Source organism: Sciurus carolinensis, chromosome 4 (assembly GCF_902686445.1).
Source record: "Sciurus carolinensis chromosome 4, mSciCar1.2, whole genome shotgun sequence".
Taxonomy (NCBI): domain Eukaryota; kingdom Metazoa; phylum Chordata; class Mammalia; order Rodentia; family Sciuridae; genus Sciurus; species Sciurus carolinensis.
This window is the reverse complement of record NC_062216.1, coordinates 117,172,242-117,193,747: the sequence shown is the minus strand read 5'-3', so window position 1 is coordinate 117,193,747 and position 21,506 is coordinate 117,172,242. Positions and strand designations below refer to the sequence as shown.

General features: G+C 37.6%; 1 protein-coding gene across 3 annotated transcripts; it reads left to right on the top strand.

The window, feature by feature from the left end:
- Positions 1 to 366: 366 nt before the first annotated feature.
- On the top strand, positions 367 to 19,904 carry Nemp1 (nuclear envelope integral membrane protein 1). 3 transcript variants are annotated; one of them, XM_047551578.1, is made up of 10 exons: positions 432 to 493; positions 7,411 to 7,464; positions 7,551 to 7,675; positions 8,670 to 8,886; positions 10,208 to 10,280; positions 11,331 to 11,424; positions 11,878 to 11,992; positions 13,313 to 13,538; positions 14,341 to 14,514; positions 15,232 to 19,904. In XM_047551578.1, the coding sequence occupies exons 3-10, from the start codon at positions 7,574 to 7,576 to the stop codon at positions 15,401 to 15,403; spliced, it is 1,173 nt and encodes a 390-aa protein (XP_047407534.1). In that variant the 5' UTR covers positions 432 to 493; positions 7,411 to 7,464; positions 7,551 to 7,573; the 3' UTR covers positions 15,404 to 19,904. The 3 variants fall into 3 exon arrangements, with proteins under 3 accessions (XP_047407533.1, XP_047407534.1, XP_047407535.1); XM_047551579.1 differs by lacking the exon at positions 432 to 493 and adding an exon at positions 712 to 788; XM_047551577.1 differs by lacking the exon at positions 7,411 to 7,464 and having other exon boundaries at positions 367 to 493.
- Positions 19,905 to 21,506: the final 1,602 nt, after the last annotated feature.

The following is a 21,506-nucleotide window of genomic DNA, read 5'->3' as shown; positions in this document are numbered from 1 at the left end:
TACCAAGTTTTGTACAGGAGGCCTCGCCTATTCTGGTTTTCTATTGGCAGAACTTACCATCAATTGTACTTGTAAATAAACTAGGGAACGGAAGCATGTTGTTAAGGGGAGGGATCTTCCTGTTGCCATTGCTAAGATGAGGCGAGAACCCGTTTTCTAATAGGCTGAAAGATGCTTCTCCCGCCCTCTTACGTCAGTTGCTAAGCGGTGGGACTCCTAGGGTCTTGGGAGGAATGAGCGCTCAAAGCCCCGCCCTCCAAGTTAGGTGATAGGAGAGGGCCTTGTAGCTAATTGGCTGTTGTGTCTGCCTGTTAAGGGCTAATAGCTGGGGAGAGGCAAGAGAGGAGGAGGCGGCTTAAGGCAACCATGGCGGGAGGAATCAAAGTAGCGGTGTCGCCGGCAGTTGGTCCCGGGTCCTGGGGTTGGGGGGCCGGGGTTGGTGGGGCAGTGCGGCTGTTCTTGGTCCTTTCCGGCTGCTTGGTCTGCGGCTCAGGTACCACCCGGGCAGCAGCTGCTTAGTGGGTGGGGGCGGAAGGGTTTATTTTTGGAAAAGTGGGGTTTGCCCTGAGGGCGTGGGCCGTTACTCTGCCAAGGGGCGGCGGCTCTGTGGAAGAGCGCGGGGTGCTGAGGAAGCAGCTTCGGGACTGATGGGTTAGGGCTCTTGGGAGGTCTTGGAGAGTGTGGAGGATCCTGGAGTCTTTTGACGAACACAGGAGAAAGAGGCCTGCGCTGAGTGAGAAGCGGCCGTGGGGACTGTGCCACGCTGCTGGGTCTCCTCGTGATTCTAGGTTAAGAGGAATAAGATCCCGGCACCTTTCGGGTCGGGGGAGCTACCTCGGGAAAGGGAGGATCCCATTCATTTAGCAAACTAGCAAACACCACCTCCAGCCTAAGCTGTCAGGACCCGGAGCACGGGCAGTTGAATAGGTCCTTTAGAGTTTACTGAAATGCATTGCTCTTTAACTTCTGCTCTCTTTAAGACCCTGTCCCCCAACTGCCCTATTTAACAGACCTGCGGTCATTATACTTCAGTTCCCAAAAAAGATATGAGTGCCATTTAACATCGATAGATTTCTTTTTGGAAATTTACGTATTCTTTCAAACACATGTATTTGGTACCTGCTAGCCGAGCTGCCAGTTTGGGACTGGGAAGGAAGCTGTCCCTTTTTCACTGGAATCCAGAAAACTCTAAGTGTGTTTTCTAGAAACCTCCTTTTACCCTTGTTAAATTCATCGTAGAAAAATAAGTGAGGTTTCCAAGCTTCCACTGGAGGGAGTGGAAATGGAAAATAAAAATAATTTTAGCTTGTAAATACACGTTATGTGTTCTCGCTTTTCCCTTTTGCTTCGTGTCTATCTCCTGCTGTCACTTAGGATTTAGGTGTCATATCAGCATTCATAGATCTAGTTCCAAAGAGCAGCATCCTTCTGAAAAGTTTAACACCTAGGGAGAGGGGAATAAGTATCCAGGAATGTCCTTTTACAGAGGCAGGGCCTAAGTGACATTTGAAGACTATCATCTGATTGAAATTCTAAAATGGGATTGTGGATTGTGGAAATGAAATGAGAAAATATTAAGCAGTCAATCAGAAGTTCCTTTCTCTTTGAAGTTTCTTTTTCCGAGGTGCTGGCAGTTGAACCCTGAAGTTTTGTTGAGAGGAACAGGGACTTCTGGGCTTGGAGAAGAATAAACTTGGGGATGATATTTGTTCTCTACAGCCTGATAAATTATGTGGGTGGCAGCTACAAACAGCAATCACATAATAGAGAATTTTCTAAAATTCAGGTACCCATAGATAGAATGGAGTACTATTTCAAAAGGTAGATAGTAGTGCTGCTGTGGCTAATACGAATAATCCCAGCTACTGGGAGACTAAGGCAGGAGGATAGCAAGTTCAAGTCCAGCCTGGGCAATTTAGCAAATCCCTCTCAAAATAAAAAGACCTGGGGGGGCTGGGGAGATAGCTCAGTCGGTAGAGTGCTTGCCTTGTAAGCACAAGGCCCTGGGTTCGATCCCCAGCACCCGGAAAAAAAAAAAAAAAAAAAAAAAAAAAAAAAGACCTGGGGATATATCTCAGTGGTAGAATGCCCTGCCGCCCCGCCTCCCCAAAAAAGAGCTAGTTCCTTATCACTGGATGTTTTTGAAATATTTGATTATAAAAGTAATACATATTTGTTGTAACTATTTGGCAAGTACAATTAAGCATAAAGAAGTAATCAAAACCCTCACTTCATTCCATTTAGAGGTAATCCATTTTATCACATTCTCTTCAGGTTTTTTTCAAATGATTTTATTTTTATTTTTAAAATTTTGCAGTACTGGGATTGAACCCAGGCCTTGTGCAGGCTAGCCAAGCACCTTATTACCTACCCTGCTACCTGGTGCTACTACCTACCTTTTAAAATTGTACTCCCATTCTCTTTGGTACTTGAACCCATCCCCTAACTATTAATGTTTGAGTAGCAACTTTATAGGTAATACAGTTAGCAATTTATTATTCACTAAATTCTGGGAGGTTCAGATGTTTTCCTGAATGTTTAATTCATTCTGCTTTTTTATTTCTGCTAATTTTTATTTTTACCATTTTGCAGTCCTTGGGATTTCACCCAGGGCCTCATATATGCTAGACAAGTAGTCCTCCACTGAATTATACCCTTGACCTTAATTTATTCTGCTTTTTAATTTGCTGGCTAACTCACTTTGAGGAGTGAAAAGAAAAGTGATGTGTGTTATTTTGCTATGGGCAACACAAGGTACTAACAGGAGCATTTTGACAACTTTGTATATATTTAAGGTCATTTGGTTCAGTTGTATATTTCTAAAAAGATAATCTGTATCTGGAGTCCTGATTGTTTCTGCAGATTATTCCCTAAGGCTGAATTGGCATTTTGTTCCCCTCAAATCATTTCAAAGGATGTGGTTGGCCAAGGTGCTGATTTCTGTTGGTGGTTACTATTGAAGAGTTTTATTTATTTATTCATTTTTTTCCCCTCAAATGGTGTGGAACTCAGGAAAAGAAAAAAACTAGATCTTAAAAGATTATTTCTGGTAGCGAGTCTTATAGTATAGTTTTACTTCTTTAGGAGTGTGGCTTTGGAAAACTTTAAAGTTAACTTTTTTTTTTTTATGTGTCTACATGATATATCCATTTATTTCAATTGAAAAACCTGAAGGAAGAGAAAATTCATGGAAAAATCAAGGATTACATTTGGCTTATATGTTTTTTCTTTTCTTTATACTTTTATTTTTTTATGTTTAATATATATGAAATATATCTCTTTCTGCCTTTCTATTACATTCTCATTTTTTTTAAATAAAGTTAACTTTTAAAACAATGATGGACACAGTGGCCAATGCCTGTAATCCCAGTGGTTCAGGAGGCTGGGGCAGGAGGATCTCGAGTTCAAAGCCAGCATCAGCAACTTGGAGAGACCGTAAGCAACTCAGGGAGACCCTGTCTCTAAGTAAAATACAAAAAAGGACTGAGGATGTGGCTCAGTGGTTAAGTGCCCCTGATGCCATCCCTGGAACCAAAACAAACAAAAACTGTGAGGGTTTTTTCTGATATTGTTTTACAAATGTCCTGTGCTACTGAGGCACAGTTTGTATCTAACTACCCTCTTGAAAGTAATAATAGACTTAGAAAGGTGTTATGTCATATTACTTAGTGTTGTGGGAGAGAAGGGGTTAATAATTTTTTTTTTTTTTTGGACAGGTGCATGTTTTTGCTTGGGAATTTGTAAATAGACTGCATATTATTTTAACAAAGTGATAGATTCTTGTTTAATTTCCTAGTGTCCTTGTTTAACTTCCCATAGTTTTTGCAGGCCTCAACACATTTGTAAATACAGTATGTTTGAAGTTTTATGTAACCATACTCTTCACTCTTAATAATAAAATAAACTTGATCCATATTTGTGAGGGTATTCTTTTAGTTTATTTGTGGGCTTGTGAGGGGAGGTAAATGTCAACAGGACTTTGAAAAGGTTTCATTTTATAAAAGACTTGGAGGAAATCCAAGTTACTATTGTGTTAAACCCTAGTGAGAAACTGATAGTTTATAAAAACGAAAAAAATTTTTTTTAAAAATTGAGATATAAATTCACATATCATAAGATTCTCTCTTCAGTGGTTTTTAATGTTTTACAAGGTTATGCCAACATCACCACTGTCTAATTACATAAAATTTTAGTCCCTCCAAAATGAAACCCCACATACTACCCATTCCCCTGTCCTTCCAGCCCCTGGCAACTACTAATCTATTTTCTGTCACTGTGGATTTGCCTCTTCTACACATTTTGTATCAACAGAATTGTACAATATGAGACTTTGGAAAGGAGTGGGCTCTGATTTCTCCTACACTTTAGTGTAATGTTTTCCATATTCATCTATCTTTTCTTTTTGGTACTAGGAACTGAATCCAGGAGTGCTGAGCTTCTGGATTCCCAGTCCTTTTTTAATTTTTTTTATTTTGAGACAGGGTCTTTCTAAGTTGCTGAGTCTGGCCTTGAATTTACGATCCTCCTGCTTCGGCCTCCCAAGTCACTGGGATCATAGGCGTGCCCAACAAATTCATCTGTCTGGTAGCATGTATCAGTACTTCATTTCTTTTTATGGATGAATAATATTGTACCCACATTTCACTTATCCATTTGTTGATGGACATTTGGGTTGTTTTGATAATGGCGCTGTGAATACTCATTCACATGTTTTTGTGTGAACATGTTTTCAGTTCTCTTGAGTACATAACTTGCAGTAGAATTCTATGGTAACTATGTTTAGCTTTTTGAGGAACTACCAAACTTTTTCAATGAGACCACTATTTTATATTACCATTAGCAATATATGAAGGTTCCAATTTTCCATATCTTGTTATTGATCTCTTTTTTTATTATAACCATTCTGATGAGCATGAAGTAGTATTTCACTGTGGCTTTTTTTTATTGTAAACAAATGGGATACATGTTGTTTCTCTGTACATGGAGTAAAGGCATTTGTGTAATCATAAATTTACATAGGGTAATGTTGTTTGATTCATTTTGTTATTTTTTCCCTTCCCCCCACTCCTCCCACCCCTCTTTTCCCTCTATACAGTCCTTCCTTCCTCCATTCTTGCCCCCCTCCCTAACCCTAACTCTAACCCTAACACTAACCCCTCCCAACCCCATTATGTGTCATCATCTACTTATCAGTGAGATCATTCGTCCTTTGGTTTTTTTGAGATTGGCTTATCTGACTTAGCATGATATTCTCCAATTTCATCCATTTGCCTGCAAATGCCATAATTTTTCACTGTGATTTTGATTTGCATTTTTCTAATCACTGATGATGTTGAATCTTTTTATGTGTTTATTGGACATTTGTGTATTTTCTTTGGAGAAATGTGTTCGCATCCTTTGCTTATTTAAAAAATTGGGTTGTTGTAATTGTTATTTGTATATTCTGGATACTAAACCATACATGATTGCAAATACATTTTCTCCTTTTTTTTTTTTTTTTTTTTTTTTGGGTGCTGGGGATCGAACCCAGGGCCTTGTGCTTACAAGGCAAGCACTCTACTGACTGAGCTTTCTCCCCAGCCCCTTTTCTCCTTTTTTTGAGTTAGTCTTTTCACCTTCTTGATAGTGTCCTTTGAAGCATAAATATTTTGTTGTTGTTGATTTTCTTTTTTTCTTTTTTGGTGGTGAGTGAAGCACAAAAGTTTTTAATTTTATAAAGTCAGTTTACATGTTTTTTCTTTAGTTGCTTATAGTTTAGTGTTATATCTAGGAAACCATTGCTTAATCTGAGGTCATGGAGATTTATACTTATGTCTTCTTCTGAGTTTTGTAGTTTTTGTTAAAAGACTAAATGTAACCTCAAAATTGGTCTTAACTTCATCCTAAAACCATTTTGGGCCAGGCACAGTGGTGCACACCTGTAATCCCAGCAGCTCTGGAGGCTGAGGCAAGAGAATTGCAAGTCAAGTCAGCCTCAGCAACTTAAGGCCCTAAGCAACTCAGTGAGACCCTGTCTTTCAATGAAATACAAAAATGAACTGGGGATGTGACTCAGTGGTTGAATGCTCCTAATTCAATCCCCGTACCTAAAACAAAAAACAAAAAACTTCACCATCTTGGACTGGTAGACATCAGTGCCATTTTTTGTGTATATAATTTTGACTTTCTAAGGTTTGGGCAAGGTTTATTTTTACATTTTTATTTTTTTCAGCTTATTTGAATTTCTCCTCTGTTATACTATACCAAGAACCAAAGTGATAACTAAATTTCTAGTGGTAGCGTGTGATAAATTGGTAAAAACATAGAACTCTGGAAGTTACCCAGTTGGGGATATAGCTTAGTGGTAGAGGCCTTTACTCCAGGTGTGAGGCTCTCCTTCAATCTCCAGCACTGAAAAAAAACAAAACAACAACAACAAAAAACTAAACACATAAATTTAAAAAGGGAATATGGACAAACTTGAGTGGGAAAATATAGGGAATTGGTTACTTCCCTCTCTGACCCTGTAGTGGGGATTAAACCCAGGGCCTTGCACATGCTAGGCAAGCTCTCTACCACTGAGCTATATCCTTAGCCCTTTTTAAGAATTTTTATTTTTGAGGCAGGGTCTCACTAAATTGCCCAAGTTGGCCTATGACTTGATATCCTCCTGCTTCAGCCTCCCAAGTAGCTGGAATTGCAGATGTGTGCCACCACACCTGGTCACTCTTAAACCTTGAATTAGCTAAGGGTGAATACAAACTGAGGGGAAAATCTGTTTTGGTAAATCAGAGGGACTGCATATTGACTCCTCTGAAAAGTTGAAATAGCTGGAATAAACAGCAACTTGCAATCTTTTAGTTTCCTCTTAAAGTAGTATTAAAAAAAAACAACTTTAGTTTGTCCTACTCAGGAAGGGGATCTAAAAAATCAACAGATGGGGTTACTTTAGCTTACTTTAATTTTCCCATTACAGGAAAAGCAGGATAACATATGGTTAAGACTGCAATCAGACCTGGTTGTGACTCTCACCATTAGGCTATTACTAGCTGTCTAACTATGGGCAAATTACTTAATCTTTCTTAAATGTTGGTTTCCTCATTTGTAAAATAGGCATGAAAACTTCTCTCATAGCACTGTTGAGAAAGTTAAATGAAACACTATGTTAATAAACACTTAATAGTAATTATTACTTATTCTGAGTTAATGACTGCTTATAATATTAAAATAGTAAAATTTGGGTTTGAGTGGTAGATTGTGTGCTTAGCATGCTCGAGGCCCTGGGTTTTTTTTTTTTATTTTTATTTTTTTATTTTTATTTTTTTTATTTTTTATTTTTTTTTTGAGGCCCTGGGTTTAATCCTGAGTGCACACAGGCATGAAAACAATTAAATCATACTGAAATAAGACTGCCTTATTCTTTCATTCTAGTGTTTTCTTGTGTCTTGGTTTGGCTGATATTTCAGCCCCAAGTTTAAGAAAGTGGTAAGTTTAGTTCTTTTTATAAAATGAGTTGTAGTTATTAGGTTGTTCTGTTATACTTAATTTTTGTTTCCTTTCTTTGCATAAAGCCGGAATTGATGTAAATGTGATCATGCTTCAGGAATCCCAAGTTTATAATATGAATACCAGCCAACAATTCTGTTATAAAAATGTGCTTGTCCCAAAGTGGCATGATATATGGACACGGATACAGGTAATAATTTGGAAGCCCCTCGAAGGGGCATCTCAGCTCCTTTAAGAAGCTTACAGTACTATGACTTTGAGGTAAACTTCCTTTCTTCCTTCTTTTCCCAAAGAAACTGCTCCCTATCTTCCCTTCCTTCCTTTTGCAGTGTGCACACAAACACACCTCTGTCTTTTTAAAGGTCTTATGCCTTCTTTGGGCTGGAAACTCGCTTGCCTGTCAGGATGTAAACTCTTGCCTTGCTGCCCCTGTTCTATTTTGATTCTACACAAGATGCATCATTAACCCCCAGAGCTAAAGTTTCCCCTTGGTAGAATGACTTTGGTCTCATTTGTTTCATAACACTTTTATGTTACCTGGCAAGAAAGAATATCTGGCTGTAATAGTGATTGAACAAAATTAGTCCTTTTGGAAATGTTGCTGCTACTATAAGTATAGTTACTAATAAGGGTATTTGTTGTTCACCTCAAAAACCTATGAGTGGGCTTGTGGTTTTTGTTTTCTTTTTTTTTAATTCTCTTTTTTTATTGTCTCGTATAAAAATCATACTCCATCTGGGGTTACATTGTAATCAGCATTTACTCGTAATCAGTGATTTGTAACAATGTGTTGAACTTCTCAGCCTGTCATTATGGGAAACATTTCCAGTTTTCTGGGGCTGTTTATGACTGGTAATTTTCTTAATATTCTAGATCATTTCTTTGTATGATCTCTTATAAATAGCTGTATTAATAACTCTTTCAGTGTGAGAGTCTTTCACCCCACTATGTTCTGGCCTAATAGTAGATACAGATCACAGACATTCTAACAGCTCCTTCTCTGTGCCATGTGCAGTGTTATTTGCCCAATTGTTTTAGCTGTTGCATCTCTGTTTCTGGTAAGCCTTGTAGAAAACTGAACATTACTGATTAAGCTATTTACTTTAAGGGTTTTTAAAAAATTTATTTGTGAAAATTTAAAAACCTACTTTCTCCTTTCTCACCCTGATTTACTTGTGTTACAGATCCGGGTAAATAGTTCCACATTGGTCCGCGTCACCCAGGTGGACAATGAAGAGAAACTGAAGGAGCTAGAGCAGTTTAGTATCTGGAACTTTTTTTCCTCTTTTTTAAAAGAGAAATTGAATGACACCTATGTTAACGTGGGTCTATACAGCACAAAAACCTGCCTCAAAGTTGAAATTATAGAGGACACCGAGTACAATGTCATTGTGACCCGGAGTAAGTCTTACCTCTGTTTTCCTGATGGATTCTAGAGTGAGAAGGGACTGAGTTCTGGAGGGTATAATTAGTGAGACAGACAAGTCAGCCCAAGATGGTTCCCTTTTGGTTCTGATTATAACTCTGAGTATACCATAGTTCCAAACAGTTCACGGAGACTCCACCCCACATCACACTCTTCAGACTTAGATTCAAGACTCTACTTCAGGCCATTCTGAGTACCTCCTTCCTAGAACTGTGAAGTCTTACATTTCTAATACTGCCAATGGCCCTGAGCTGATATGCATAGTACTCTTATAGTAAGTCAGTTATGTTTATGCCTTCTAGACACTTCTGGACAAAGGTAGCTGTCCTGTATTTGAAGACTAATGGTTAAATAATAAAAACCAAAGAAAGGTAAAATTAATTATTAGTAATTCACAATTAAAGAGTGTTTGTGGAACCATAAGTAAAGATAAAGACCATTGCAGTTTAAGGCTTATTCAGTGGAGCTGGGAGAAGTTTTTTCTTCTTTGAAGATATCCGAGAATGTTTTAGAGGTGATATTCTGTTGAATTCTTTCTGACTTGGTTTTTCCTTGGTTATTACGTAGGGTCCTGGGATATTGCGAGTAGTAGATATGTTTTTAGGTTTTTACTGCAAAAATAGATTAGGCCCTTCCAATGTCCTAGAGTTCTATGGTTATATAACTGTTTTTTGGTGTTCCCTTCTACATTTACTAATCCCTCTTGCTCTGTTTTGTGGGCCTCTCCTAGACTCAGCTCTTGAATGTAAAAGCCGCAGGAGTCTCTGGTATGCCACTAAGGGACCTTTACTTGGGTCCTCTAGTCTTGGGTGAGATGTGTTTGGCAGGTAGACTTTTCCAGCACAGTGCTGTGTAGCAAAGGAAAGTATGAGGTTGGGCAAGAAAAGCAGCTAGAGAGCAACACGAGGCTCTGACCCAGCGTTCTTGGCAAATCTGCTGACTTCAGTGCTGTAACTTAAGGGTTGACAGTCAGAGTGGTAGAGACCTCTTGTGGGCAATTGCTTGAAGTGCTGATGGCACTGTGTCTGGTCCAAAGTGAAGCTCAGCTTTTAACCTTAGTGTAGTTAGCCAAAATAAAAGTAAGATCATTAAGAAAGTAGATTAAACAGAAACCTAATTATACTTTCTCTTTGGAAGAGTGCTCAGGCGTTGTGTGGAATTTACAATGCTGTTTAGTGTGGGCTATTTGTATTTATTTTATTCTATCTGACCAATAATGCTAAAACTGCCTTTTATTCTATAATGCCTTAAACTGTTTGGCTACCCTTTTAAGAAAAATATATTTATTTATTTCAGGATTTGACCCCAAACTCTTCCTCATTTTCCTCCTTGGACTTACATTATTTTTTTGTGGAGACTTACTGAGCAGGTAGGTTTGAAGGCTAGCGTATAGCTTGAAAAGACCTGACTTTTATCATAACCATAAGGACTGCCATCCTCTCTTCAGGACCTCTATGTCATAGATGTTGCCTGCCTGTATATTTTTAAAATAACGTGTTCTGATTCGAATAGCAGTGTTAATAATTAAATTCTCTCATTGAGTAGACCCATTTTTGGGCTTATAGGAGTTAGCCAGTTACTGTAAAGGTGACCATCATCACCCTTTTCATTGTTAGAAGTGATACTTCTAGGTCTCATATTTACAGGGTCATATGTTGATATGTTTCATACTGTTTATGTGAAGGAGATAAACATCAGCTAGTGTTCACTGCTTTTCTTTTTTACCTACTAAGAGAGGTGAAACTGTCATGTACAGATGCAAAGAAAACAGATAACTAAGCAAACATTGAATGAAAATATAATCAGCATTTTGTGTGTATGAAGTAAAAAGTATTTGTGGAATAGTGAGTGAAAGATTAAAAATTGAAATTTGAAGTTGGACTGAAGTGGGGTTGGTAGAAATTTTTCTTTTATTTTGGGGATCCTAAAATAAACTCACAGTGAGTGGGGAGTAACTGGAAGAAAGAACCTGGAATAGAAGTAGGACCTCTCTGTTTTAGGCCCCATGAAAAATTAGTTTATTCTTCTGGATAGTCAGTTTGGTTTCAGTTTTCAGTGTTTACTTGGGCAGTATTCTTGTTCCTTCCTTCTCCCCAGAGAAGCTGTGCAGTTCCTCAGAAGAGTGATTCTTAATAAGAATTGGGTTGGGAGAGAGATTGGGGATATGAGTGGAAGATTAAGCAGAGTTTTATTGTTGGGATATATTTGAGAGGACCTCATTTATACTAATCTTTATAATCTCCCAGCAACTATATTTTATCAGTTTTTACAGTTCTGTGACCTCAAGTTTTGGGCAAATACCTACTTTAATCTTGTACCCTTAAAAAATCCTTTGGCTGGTTAGTTGTCCTGGCTTCAATAATGCCAGGTACAGAATATATACCTACAGTCAGTCATTAAGTAAATTTTCTCTCTGCAGGAGTCAAGTTTTCTATTACTCCACGGGAATGAGTGTGGGAATTGTAGCTTCTCTACTAATCATCATTTTTATACTATCCAAATTCATGCCCAGGGTAAGTAGCAGAATCTTTATATGCAGTTAGGTTGAACTCAGCTGAAGAGCTGTTTTCTTGAGTAATCTTAGAACATTGAAAGTTTGCGTTGATGACAGAGTGAATGCCCTACTCTTTCCTTGATTCTGAAAGGTACTTTCCTTGATGAAACATGGAGCCTAATTATGTATAAAACTCTCTTTATTTAAAATCCTGGGCTCAGTGGGAGAGTAAAGTCACTTTTCTGTTTTCTAATTACATAGTCAGGCTTTTAGGTTATTTAGCATCTCATCTTCCTAGTGTTCCTTGCAGACTGTACCTTTTAGATATAAAGGACATCTTTTTAAGAGATGTGTTTTTGAGCATTTTGAGTAGGTTGAATTTTAAGAAAAAAAATCATAATTCCATTTTGTTTCTTTTATGTATGGAAAATCTGTTGTAACTTTTTGCTTTCACTTTTACTCTCTGTCTTAGAAAAGTCCCATTTACGTCATCCTGGTGGGAGGCTGGTCCTTTTCTCTGTACCTCATTCAGCTAGTTTTTAAGAATTTACAAGAGATCTGGAGGTGTTACTGGCAGTATCTTTTAAGTAAGTGTTGTTGGTTTTGCTTCTCTTTTTGCATATTTGTAGGCTGTTTTAGTTAATAGTTTATGTCATTTGATTAACTTTTAAAAATCATAATTTTCCACTATTTTAAGCATCTCTACCATTACTACCTTATTTTAAATTAAAATGCAGCCATTTAAAATTTTTTTTCTAGTTTTAAATGAACACAATACCTTTATTTTATTTTATTCATTTTATGTGATGCTGAGGATCGAACCCAGTGCCTCACACATGCAAGTCAAGTGCTCTACCACTGAGCCAAGATCCCAACCCCTAAAATGCAGCTATTAAGAAGACTTTAGTTTGTTGGTGTTTATAAACTCACTTCTCTTTACACAATATCTTTCTGACAAGCTATAAATTGACTTTGTTAATATAATTATATTTTAAGTACATGAGGACCTAACTCATTAAGTTCTAAGTTTTCAACACTGAATATTTCAATGAAATTGACACAAGTACATTAAAATAATCTAGAGCTCATATATCCTTTGCATATATTTTCATATATATGAAATATATCTTTAAAACACTTTTCACCTATTTTCTCAAAAGAATAGAACTGTGAAAACTTAATATTTATTTCAAAAGTTACCATAAGTGGTATATTTCTTGCACAATTTAAGTTTTTTAGGTGTCTCTCATCTGGGATGATGGGACTTAAAGGGGTTAAGAAGTAAAAGACTTCAGGGGCTGCTGGTCATGGTGGCCTATGCCTTGAGTCAGAGTGACTCAAGAAACTGAGGCAAGAGGATTGCAAATTCAAGTCCAGCCTGAATAAGTTAGACCATGTCTCAAAGTAAAAAATAAAAGGACTGAACAAGTTAGACCATGTCTCAAAGTAAAAATAAAAGGGCTAGAGATGTAGTTCAGTGATTGAATGCCCCTGGGTTCAATCCTCAGTACCCCTATCCCCCCAAAAAAAAAGACTGCAGTGAATCTTGTCTATAAAATGAGAATTTTTTTGTCATGCTGATAGAAACCCTCAATCTATCATTTGAGAAATTATCTGCATATTTTCATATTTCAGGTTTTTAAAAGTAGACTCAGTAGCTTTACTGTTTCATTTGAACCAAATAGTACAATAGAAAAAGGTTAGAAAATTAAAGATATATGTGTGTGTTCATATGTGTGTGGTTATATATTTATATTTTATAATAATGAAAAATGAATAATTGAGTATAAATCACATCCAGTTTCTGCTTCAATAGATTCTATATAGTGAATTTAGTACTGCTCCCATACATATTATTTTTATAGGTATAGATGAAAAAGAATTTCTTCTGATAACTCTTCTCATAGGCTACATCCTTGCAGTTGGATTCATGAGTTTTGCAGTATGTTACAAGTATGGGCCCTTGGAGAATGAACGAAGTATCAACCTGCTGACTTGGACCTTGCAGCTGATGGGCCTGGGTTTCATGTATTCCAGCATCCAGATACCTCACATTGCCCTTGCCGTTATCATCATTGCACTGTGTACTAAGAACCTGGAGTACCCTATTCAGTGGCTGTACATCACCTACAGGTGACTGAAAGGCAGTATAACTTTGTTTTGACACAGTGCAGTGTGGGATATAGTTTGTAGCAAAAGGATCCAGAGGTGTTGCCCTGTGAGCCTCTTTGTTAATGAGAAGTTACTGTGTTATACTCTGCCATTGTTTCTTCCTGAGTCTATGTTTTTAGACTCTGTTAGGCTTTTACAATTTTTATTCTAATCATTTTATATAAAAGCATCTAGTAAATTGTTATGTGTTCCTGTTACCACTAGGTGGAGCAAATTATATCACTTTTGTACCACAGGCCTCAGGTTACCTGGTTTCAGATTATTTCACACTGGTGATCAAATTGCTTTGGAAGTCTTAATCTTATTTGAAGATGTAATTCATAGATGTAATTCATGTTATCACTTTGCACAGTGAATATGGAATGGTCATGGATTCTGAGACTTTCAGTGGTTGTTCTACTGCAGATAGTCAGAGTGATATCTTCAGTTGAGGAAAGAAGTTAATAGACCACAATATTATAACATCATTTTCTTGCTGTTTTTCTATTTATTGGGAAATAAATACTTTGTTTATTATTTATTGGAAGATAAGTGAATTTATTCGCATTAGTGAATAGTGTTGACTCCTCTGACTTTTCACTTGAAGTTTAATGTGTTAGGAGTCCATTAAAACTAAAGATGTCTGTGGAAGAAAAATGGGAGTGATGACTCTTATTAATGTTCAGGTTGTCTGCTGTATGCTTGGTCTGCTGAAGGACTCTAGAAGTAAGGATAAATATAGGTTACTGATTAATGATTCATGATATTATTTTGGTGAGCACAGAAAGATGTGTAAGGCAACAGAAAAGCCTGTCCCCCCTCGTCTCCTGACAGAAGAAGAATATCGTATCCAAGGAGAGGTAGAGACCCGAAGGGCTTTAGAGGAGCTCCGAGAATTTTGTAACAGCCCAGACTGCTCTGCTTGGAAGACAATTTCTCGAATCCAGTCTCCAAAAAGGTAAACTCTTACCCAGATAAGCCAGGTATCTATCAGGGTAATTGTGACCTTGAGTTCTAACAGAGATCATACTTCTAGATAGCTATGTTGTATTTGTGGCCTTTGTTTACTGTTAACCTAAGGGTAGTCAAGAGAAAGGTACCTATATCAGTTGCCTGTTTCCTCTTTCCCCACTTTCCCCAAGGAACTACCTGCCCTACCTTCGATTATAGCACTGAGATGGGAAGATTCCATATTACATTTGTCCTGTGAAGAAAGTTTTACATTGTTCTCTGGTTTGGTTTTTCTTTTTCTTTTTCCTTTTCCTTTAGTTGGGAGCAATTGTACCAATGAATATGTGAAGCTTCGATTTGGAATCCTGACAGTATGAAGTTTATAGGGCCATAAACACAAATAACTGTGTAATACCCCTAATCATGTCTTATCAGGAATATGGTGACTCAAGGAACCTTGGCACTTCCATAACTAAAAAGGACAGGCTACTGCTTATTAAACAGGATAGGGTTGCTGGGGAGTTCGGTCTATGATCCCAGCCTTCCTTTTCTCTCTATTTCTTGCTTTACTCCATTTACCTGTCAGAGTAAAGACAGGGATATTGACTCGACTCATTATAATTTGAATTGTGAGCATATCAGGAGTTTCGATTTGTTTTTATTGAAAGACAATCAGAAAGGACAGAAGGCAGATTCCTAATGAGCATTACCTTCTCTTTTTCAGATTTGCTGACTTTGTAGAAGGTTCTTTCCATCTCACACCAAATGAAGTTTCCGTCCATGAACAGGAGTATGGATTAGGGAGCATTATTGCCCAGGATGAGGAAGCATCTTCTGAGGAGGAAGACTCAGGTTCTCAGCACCTCATTGCCATACAGAACAATTTCCTGACTTAAGTGTGGTGGTCGTTTATTTTCATGAAGACTGACTTGGTGCCTTAGTGGCACCAAGTGGCAAGTGCTGTGCATTTCTACCAGGCCTTTATAGCACATTGAAGGATAGTGCACAAATTAAATGAGAGGCCTGAGTATATCTTTCTGGGAATGATCTTGGTGGTCTCTGTGGGTTCCCTAAGGAAGGAGAGTAGATAAAGTCAATGCTGTGGTAGTTTGCTTTCTGTATGTTAAGCTATTAGCCCACTTTTCTGTTCCTAAAAAAACTCTGGATGGCTGGAGCCAGCATGGCATTCTAGCGCCTCTTTGAAAGTTGATTCAATTGTGACATTTCTGTCACTGTGACTAGCCCTCTAAAATAAGAATTGTAAGTGTAGTAGGGCTTTTAGACCAGAGGCTGCATCTGCCAGAGATAAGTCTATAAGTCTGAGCATTCTTCACTTCTACTTTTATTTCAGTGACTTTAGAATAATCCTTGATTTAATTATTTTGAAAGGAAAATGGACTTTTGTCTGTCTTGTTTTTTAAACAAATGTATTTTTAAAAATGTATCAAACTCATGTTCCAGAACCAGCAGATGTCCCAGAGTGACAAGACTGATTGGCCCCCAGATATTTATTTATATGGATTATCCATTAAAGCCCTAGGAGCTGTTGTATTGAGCTTGGAATTAGTTTTCACACATGTGGTATTCTGAGTCCTGCTTGCTTTTAGTAACATGCCTATAGGTTCTTCTCTAGGTAAGAGCTCTTGGACTTTTTATTTCATTCAACATTTAATTCCATTTAAAAATATATTTGCCTTTCCTCTTCCCTTTCCTCCTTGAACTCCTTTTCCCTTTCAGGAAGAGTCTATTGCATACAGTTTAGAGTTTGTCTCATTTCTTACCTCATCTTCCCCTTGGCTTATATAGCATTATTCTTGCTAGCCAGGAGAAGTGATGATGTTTACCCCATTTTTTTCTCTCATGGGTCACACATCGTTGATTTGCTATGGAACCAAGAAATTATCTCCTTTCCCTTTTTCTTCCTTTATATACCCATTCTACCTATTCCTTTCAGTCTTTCCTTACTACCTGCCCTCTCCCAAATCTGGCTAATTTGTTGAGTCAGGCTAGTTTGAACCATCTGTGAAGTTTCTTGATTTACTATTTGTAGCTATTTAAGTGCCATAATTTGCCTTGCCAGGAAATAGATCTCCAGGTTATCTTTATGCCTCTGATGCTCATTTAGCCATTAGGATAAGACACATTTTCCCAAAATTTACCATATTTATTTGTAATTCCATTTCTCACCAGAGGTTCATCCTACCTTTTGTTATAGTGGCATTAATTTCAGATTCCTTTGCCATTGGAAAGTACCCTTATGCCAGCAATGTCATTTATGAGGGAGCAAATTCCTAAGTGTCATTTGCTTGGTTCTTTGTGATCCTCATCCTTGAACCTTGGAAAAAGCTGTAATTCCTTTAGCTAGGAAGATAGACACTCATGGCAGGTACACAACATTGAATTTCCTGGTGTATCATGATCATGGAGAAGAAAGATAATCTTTTAAAAGCTTTATGATTTCCTCAGACCAGCCATTAGCATGTAGTTTTGAAAGGCCCAAGGCTCCATTGCTAACTTCTAAAATGTCAGCTCTGAGACTCCCCTCCAGGTGGCCAGTTGATTATTTCCACTAGTGTTCTCTGGAGCCTTAAACTGTCCTAAAGTGACAACTACCTCAGTTGGCAAAGAGATAAATAATAGAAAGTGAAAGTGAGCAGTATTTGGGCAGATATGGGTTAAAAATCACAGAGTACAAGAACTTTATATTGGGAAACTTTTATGCCTTCGTGAATTATGTACATGGTAAAATTTTATTCCTCTACAAAGAACTACTAAAACCTCCAAGGGGCTAGAGATGTAGCTCAATGGAAGAGCACTCGCCTAACATGTATGAAGCCCAGGGTTCAATCCCTAACACCAAACACACACACACACACACACACACACACACACACACACGTAAAAACAAAAAACCTCTGAAGTGTTCTATTTTTTGACCTTATTTTTTTTTAAATATTTTTTTAGTTGTCAATGGACCTTTATTTTACTTATTTATATGCGATGCTAAGAATCAGACCCAGTGCCTCACACATGCCAGGCAAGCAATCTACCACTGAGTCACAACACCAGCCCAATTTTTGACCTTATGTATAGAAATTGAGACCTAGCATATGTGAACATAAGTTGATTTGAAGAAATAATTCAGCTTTATGCGTGGTCTCGGGACTCTATGGAGACTTTGGTGCCTTCCCCAAAATAACTCCTCAAGAGGTGGTAGCTTGCCTCTAAGGCGACTTCCTGACTCATGTCTTTGTTTTTGTGAGAAAGGCATTGTGAAATTAGAAAGGGTCTTCATCTTTTCTGTATAGTAAACTCCTTGTGAAATATAGTTTCCATATCAAGACCAATTTTTCACTGTGCTAGAATTTGGGGTGAGTAAAATCAAACTCATTTTATTACTCCCTGTCTGGTAGTTGGAGAACTGAGCTGCAGGTGCTGGAAATGACAGTTATCCTGCAGGATGAGAGTTGCTTTCAAGACAGTGAAGGATAGTGCCTCTTTGGTGTGGTGCATGTCCTTGCCCTGCCTGCTTGTGTGGCTATACTTCAGAGCCTCTGTTTGCCTGAAGATTGCTTGACTCTGTAAACCTGCTTTAGGAACTGCTCTTGTCTCCCTCATGGCCACTTAGTCTGCTGGCTCAGTCACTACTTGAAGCCCCTATTTAATTTTCTCTGGCAGTTATAGCTCTTGCAATTTCAGCACAGTCTCATCTCTCAGACCAATCTCATCAAGAAGGATTGAAGGGATAACTGTGGGGTGAGCTGGACATCGGAGCCACGTCTGCTGCCACGTCAGCGTCTTGCTTGGCAAATATCAAGCTGTAAATTGGCTCCAGGGCTCAGGGTCTCATCAACATTGGAAATCTATTGCCTCTAATCGGTCTGACAAAGTTGTGTAGAGCATGACTCCCATTAATGGAAACACAAAGAGGCAACTAGCCTAAAACATTTTCCTTTCACTTCCTTACTCATTATTTTCATGAGAGCAACAGAACACATTACCAAAACCAAACTTACGAACTCTGAGATCTTCTAATAAGAAATTCCTATCAGTCTGCATCACACCAAAAGTAATTTGTTTCTTCCCCCAAATTTGTGATTTTTATGTCTTTTGCAAAGGAATTTCTGCTGATGATAGCTTTTTGGGTCCCACCTGTACCATTCTGTGACAGTATATCCTATTCTAGGGGCTAGCCCTCATCCACTGTGTTCCCTTTAACTCAGTCTCCACTTGGCATATCTGTTAGAGGTTTGATGAATTGAAGGACCCAAATAGTGCCCCCAGGTCCTGATATCCATAAAATAAAAGGTTTGGGAATGGATTATGTAATTGGCCCTCAATCTTTTTGTTGTTACACACACACACACACACACACACACACACACACACACACAAAGATGGATGCCTGCATAAAAATGGTCCCTAACTATGTACTCATAACTCTTTTTTGAATTGAGTGGTGAAGTATTCCTTTGGACTCAGGTCTGACATGTGAGATAATAACCTATATTAAAATGCTAAGAATTTTATATAAACCAAGGAAAAGACAGTGGAACAGACTTATTGTGCCCTAACATTATACCGGTATTGAAACCAAGTAGTAAACCAAGTAAATAACCATTTCTTAAGACCAATGCACCCAAAACAAATGCTTCTTTTTCTGTGTAGCATAAATTATTATTTTTTCCTCATTAGAGGAACCTATGCAATTATGGTGACCCAATGGTGTGTTAGTGACTTACCTTATGGATTCAGGTTGTTATTGAGTTGGATTCTTGACAGTACTACCTTGAAAAGGGTGTTTGGTGCCTTACCTTGCAAGAGTCAGAGCTTCCTGGGAATAAAATTTTAAAAACCAGATTCATGCCAATGTCAACCTGCATCTTTAGCAGGAATGGGAGTGGTCACACAGACTTCCTAAATGTGCAGCTTTGGTCTTCCATATACTCTGCCTGTGTGTATTATCCTCCTCTTTCACATTCTTGATGATGACTTGAAAATGTTGAAATCACTTTTTTTGTACTTCCCTATAGCATGAGCAGCATTCTTAGGTTAACAGACAGCTCATAATGTGAATTTTAGAAAGTGTTCCAGCCTGCAGTTGCCTGTTTCCTATATTTATGGAATTAATGTTGAAATAACAGGGCTAAGAAATTACTGTGTGAGTTTTATCCTGCAGGTGATGCCTTAGTATTACTTAAAGAAAAGATTTGTCATTTATATTTAAAATAAATGTTCATGAATGTTTGAAAGGAAAAACTATCAGGGATGGCTCTTTGCCATGGGTCTTATTTTGCCCACCTTTCTGTATGAAAAAATAATGATGTTTTATGTATTTTTTCATTTGTATTATATGGTTTGTAAGTAATCCCAATTTTAATAAAGTTTTATAGACTATATAGTGGTCTCTCTTAATGAACTTACAGTCTTCTTGTTTGGATTTGATATTTCCACATAATCAGCAATTAACTCCTCAGTTTTCATGCCATTAGTTTCCCTTTTCTTCTTAACTACCTTCCACCATCCTGAGTCTGCCTGCTTCCATCCTTGTTACCCTTTCCAGGATGACAGATCTCTAAGGGACATTCTTGTATAAGTAGCAGGTTGTACTACTGTGCTGTCTCGTAGAAAAGCAAAATAAAGGTTATTCCTTGTCCAGAGAGTTACTCTGTACTTTAGTTCTTTATTTATGGTATAAAGTATCTTGTTTTTTCACTAGGATTCTCAGGGGAACATCTGGGTCCAGTGGATCCAACTATGGAATGTCTGCCAAGAGATTTGTGTAGGGTAGAAGAGGAGGCAAGGCTGTTGAAAGTAATAGGAGTCATGGAATAAAAACTTCAATTATGTCTAAGCCCAGCTTCTGCGGTAGGAGTCTGGTACCTTCCATTTTCTTTTTTGTATTGTCTGTTTTCTTCATTCTGGGAATCCTTCATAGCATTTGTACTAATTCTGTACCTATTTTTTCTCTTCTTACTTAGACTACATGGAAACCCATTGTCCATTTTTTTTTTTTTTTTTTTTTTTTTGGGTGCTGGGGATCGAACCCACATTGTCCATTTTTTTAAAAGACAAAATTAGCAAAATAAGAAAACAGGATTTAGACTGTATGTAAATTTATGTAGATGAATGCATATTGATGACATCCTTTCTCCTTTTCCTTACATACTACTAGGTAATTAAGAGATATATGTGATCACTGATGGTTAAATTAATAAAAACTTAAAGCATAATTGCTAGATAGCTGTATCACAGGGCTTTAGTGAAGATAGAAAAACATTAGGATGTGTAAAGCAGTTCTTAAACTTTGATATGCATAGGAATTATCTGGGGGAACTTGTTAAAATGCAGATTCTGATCCAATATGTTTGTCTGCATTCAGTATGTTTGTGCCCAAGATTCTGCATTTCTAATCAGGTTCTGGGTAATTTAGATGCTGCTGGTCTATGGATCTCATTTTGAATAGCAAGGATATGAAGCCTTTGGCTTGTTGACTGGAACATGGTAGGTACTATGATAAGTATTACTAATTGATACTAGATAACTTTTGAGAACCCAAAAGTTCCTGTACTACTAAATATTTTGCCCATCATTTCTGAAAAAAACTTCAGGTATATTTATTGTGTGATATTTTTGAAAAAGTTCATATCTCAGAATTATTGAGTGAATTGGTTTAATCAGATTGCTGCCCTCCCAGCTTTTTTAGAAATCTGCAAGATAGGGTTTGGGGTTATTTCTTCTTTGTTTTCTTTTCTTTTCTTTTTTTTTTTTTTTTGTCAGCTTTATTGAAGTATAATTCATTATACAATAAAATATACCTATTTTAAGTATGGTTTTGCTGAATTTTGACAGTTGTATAGCCAGTAACACAATTATGATATAGAATGTTCCACCACTCCAAAAAGTTCCCTCATGACTATTACATGGACCAGACCTTTTTTCCCCCTGCTTCTGGGGGAACCTAGGGCTTAGTGAATGCTAAGGGAGCACTCTACCACT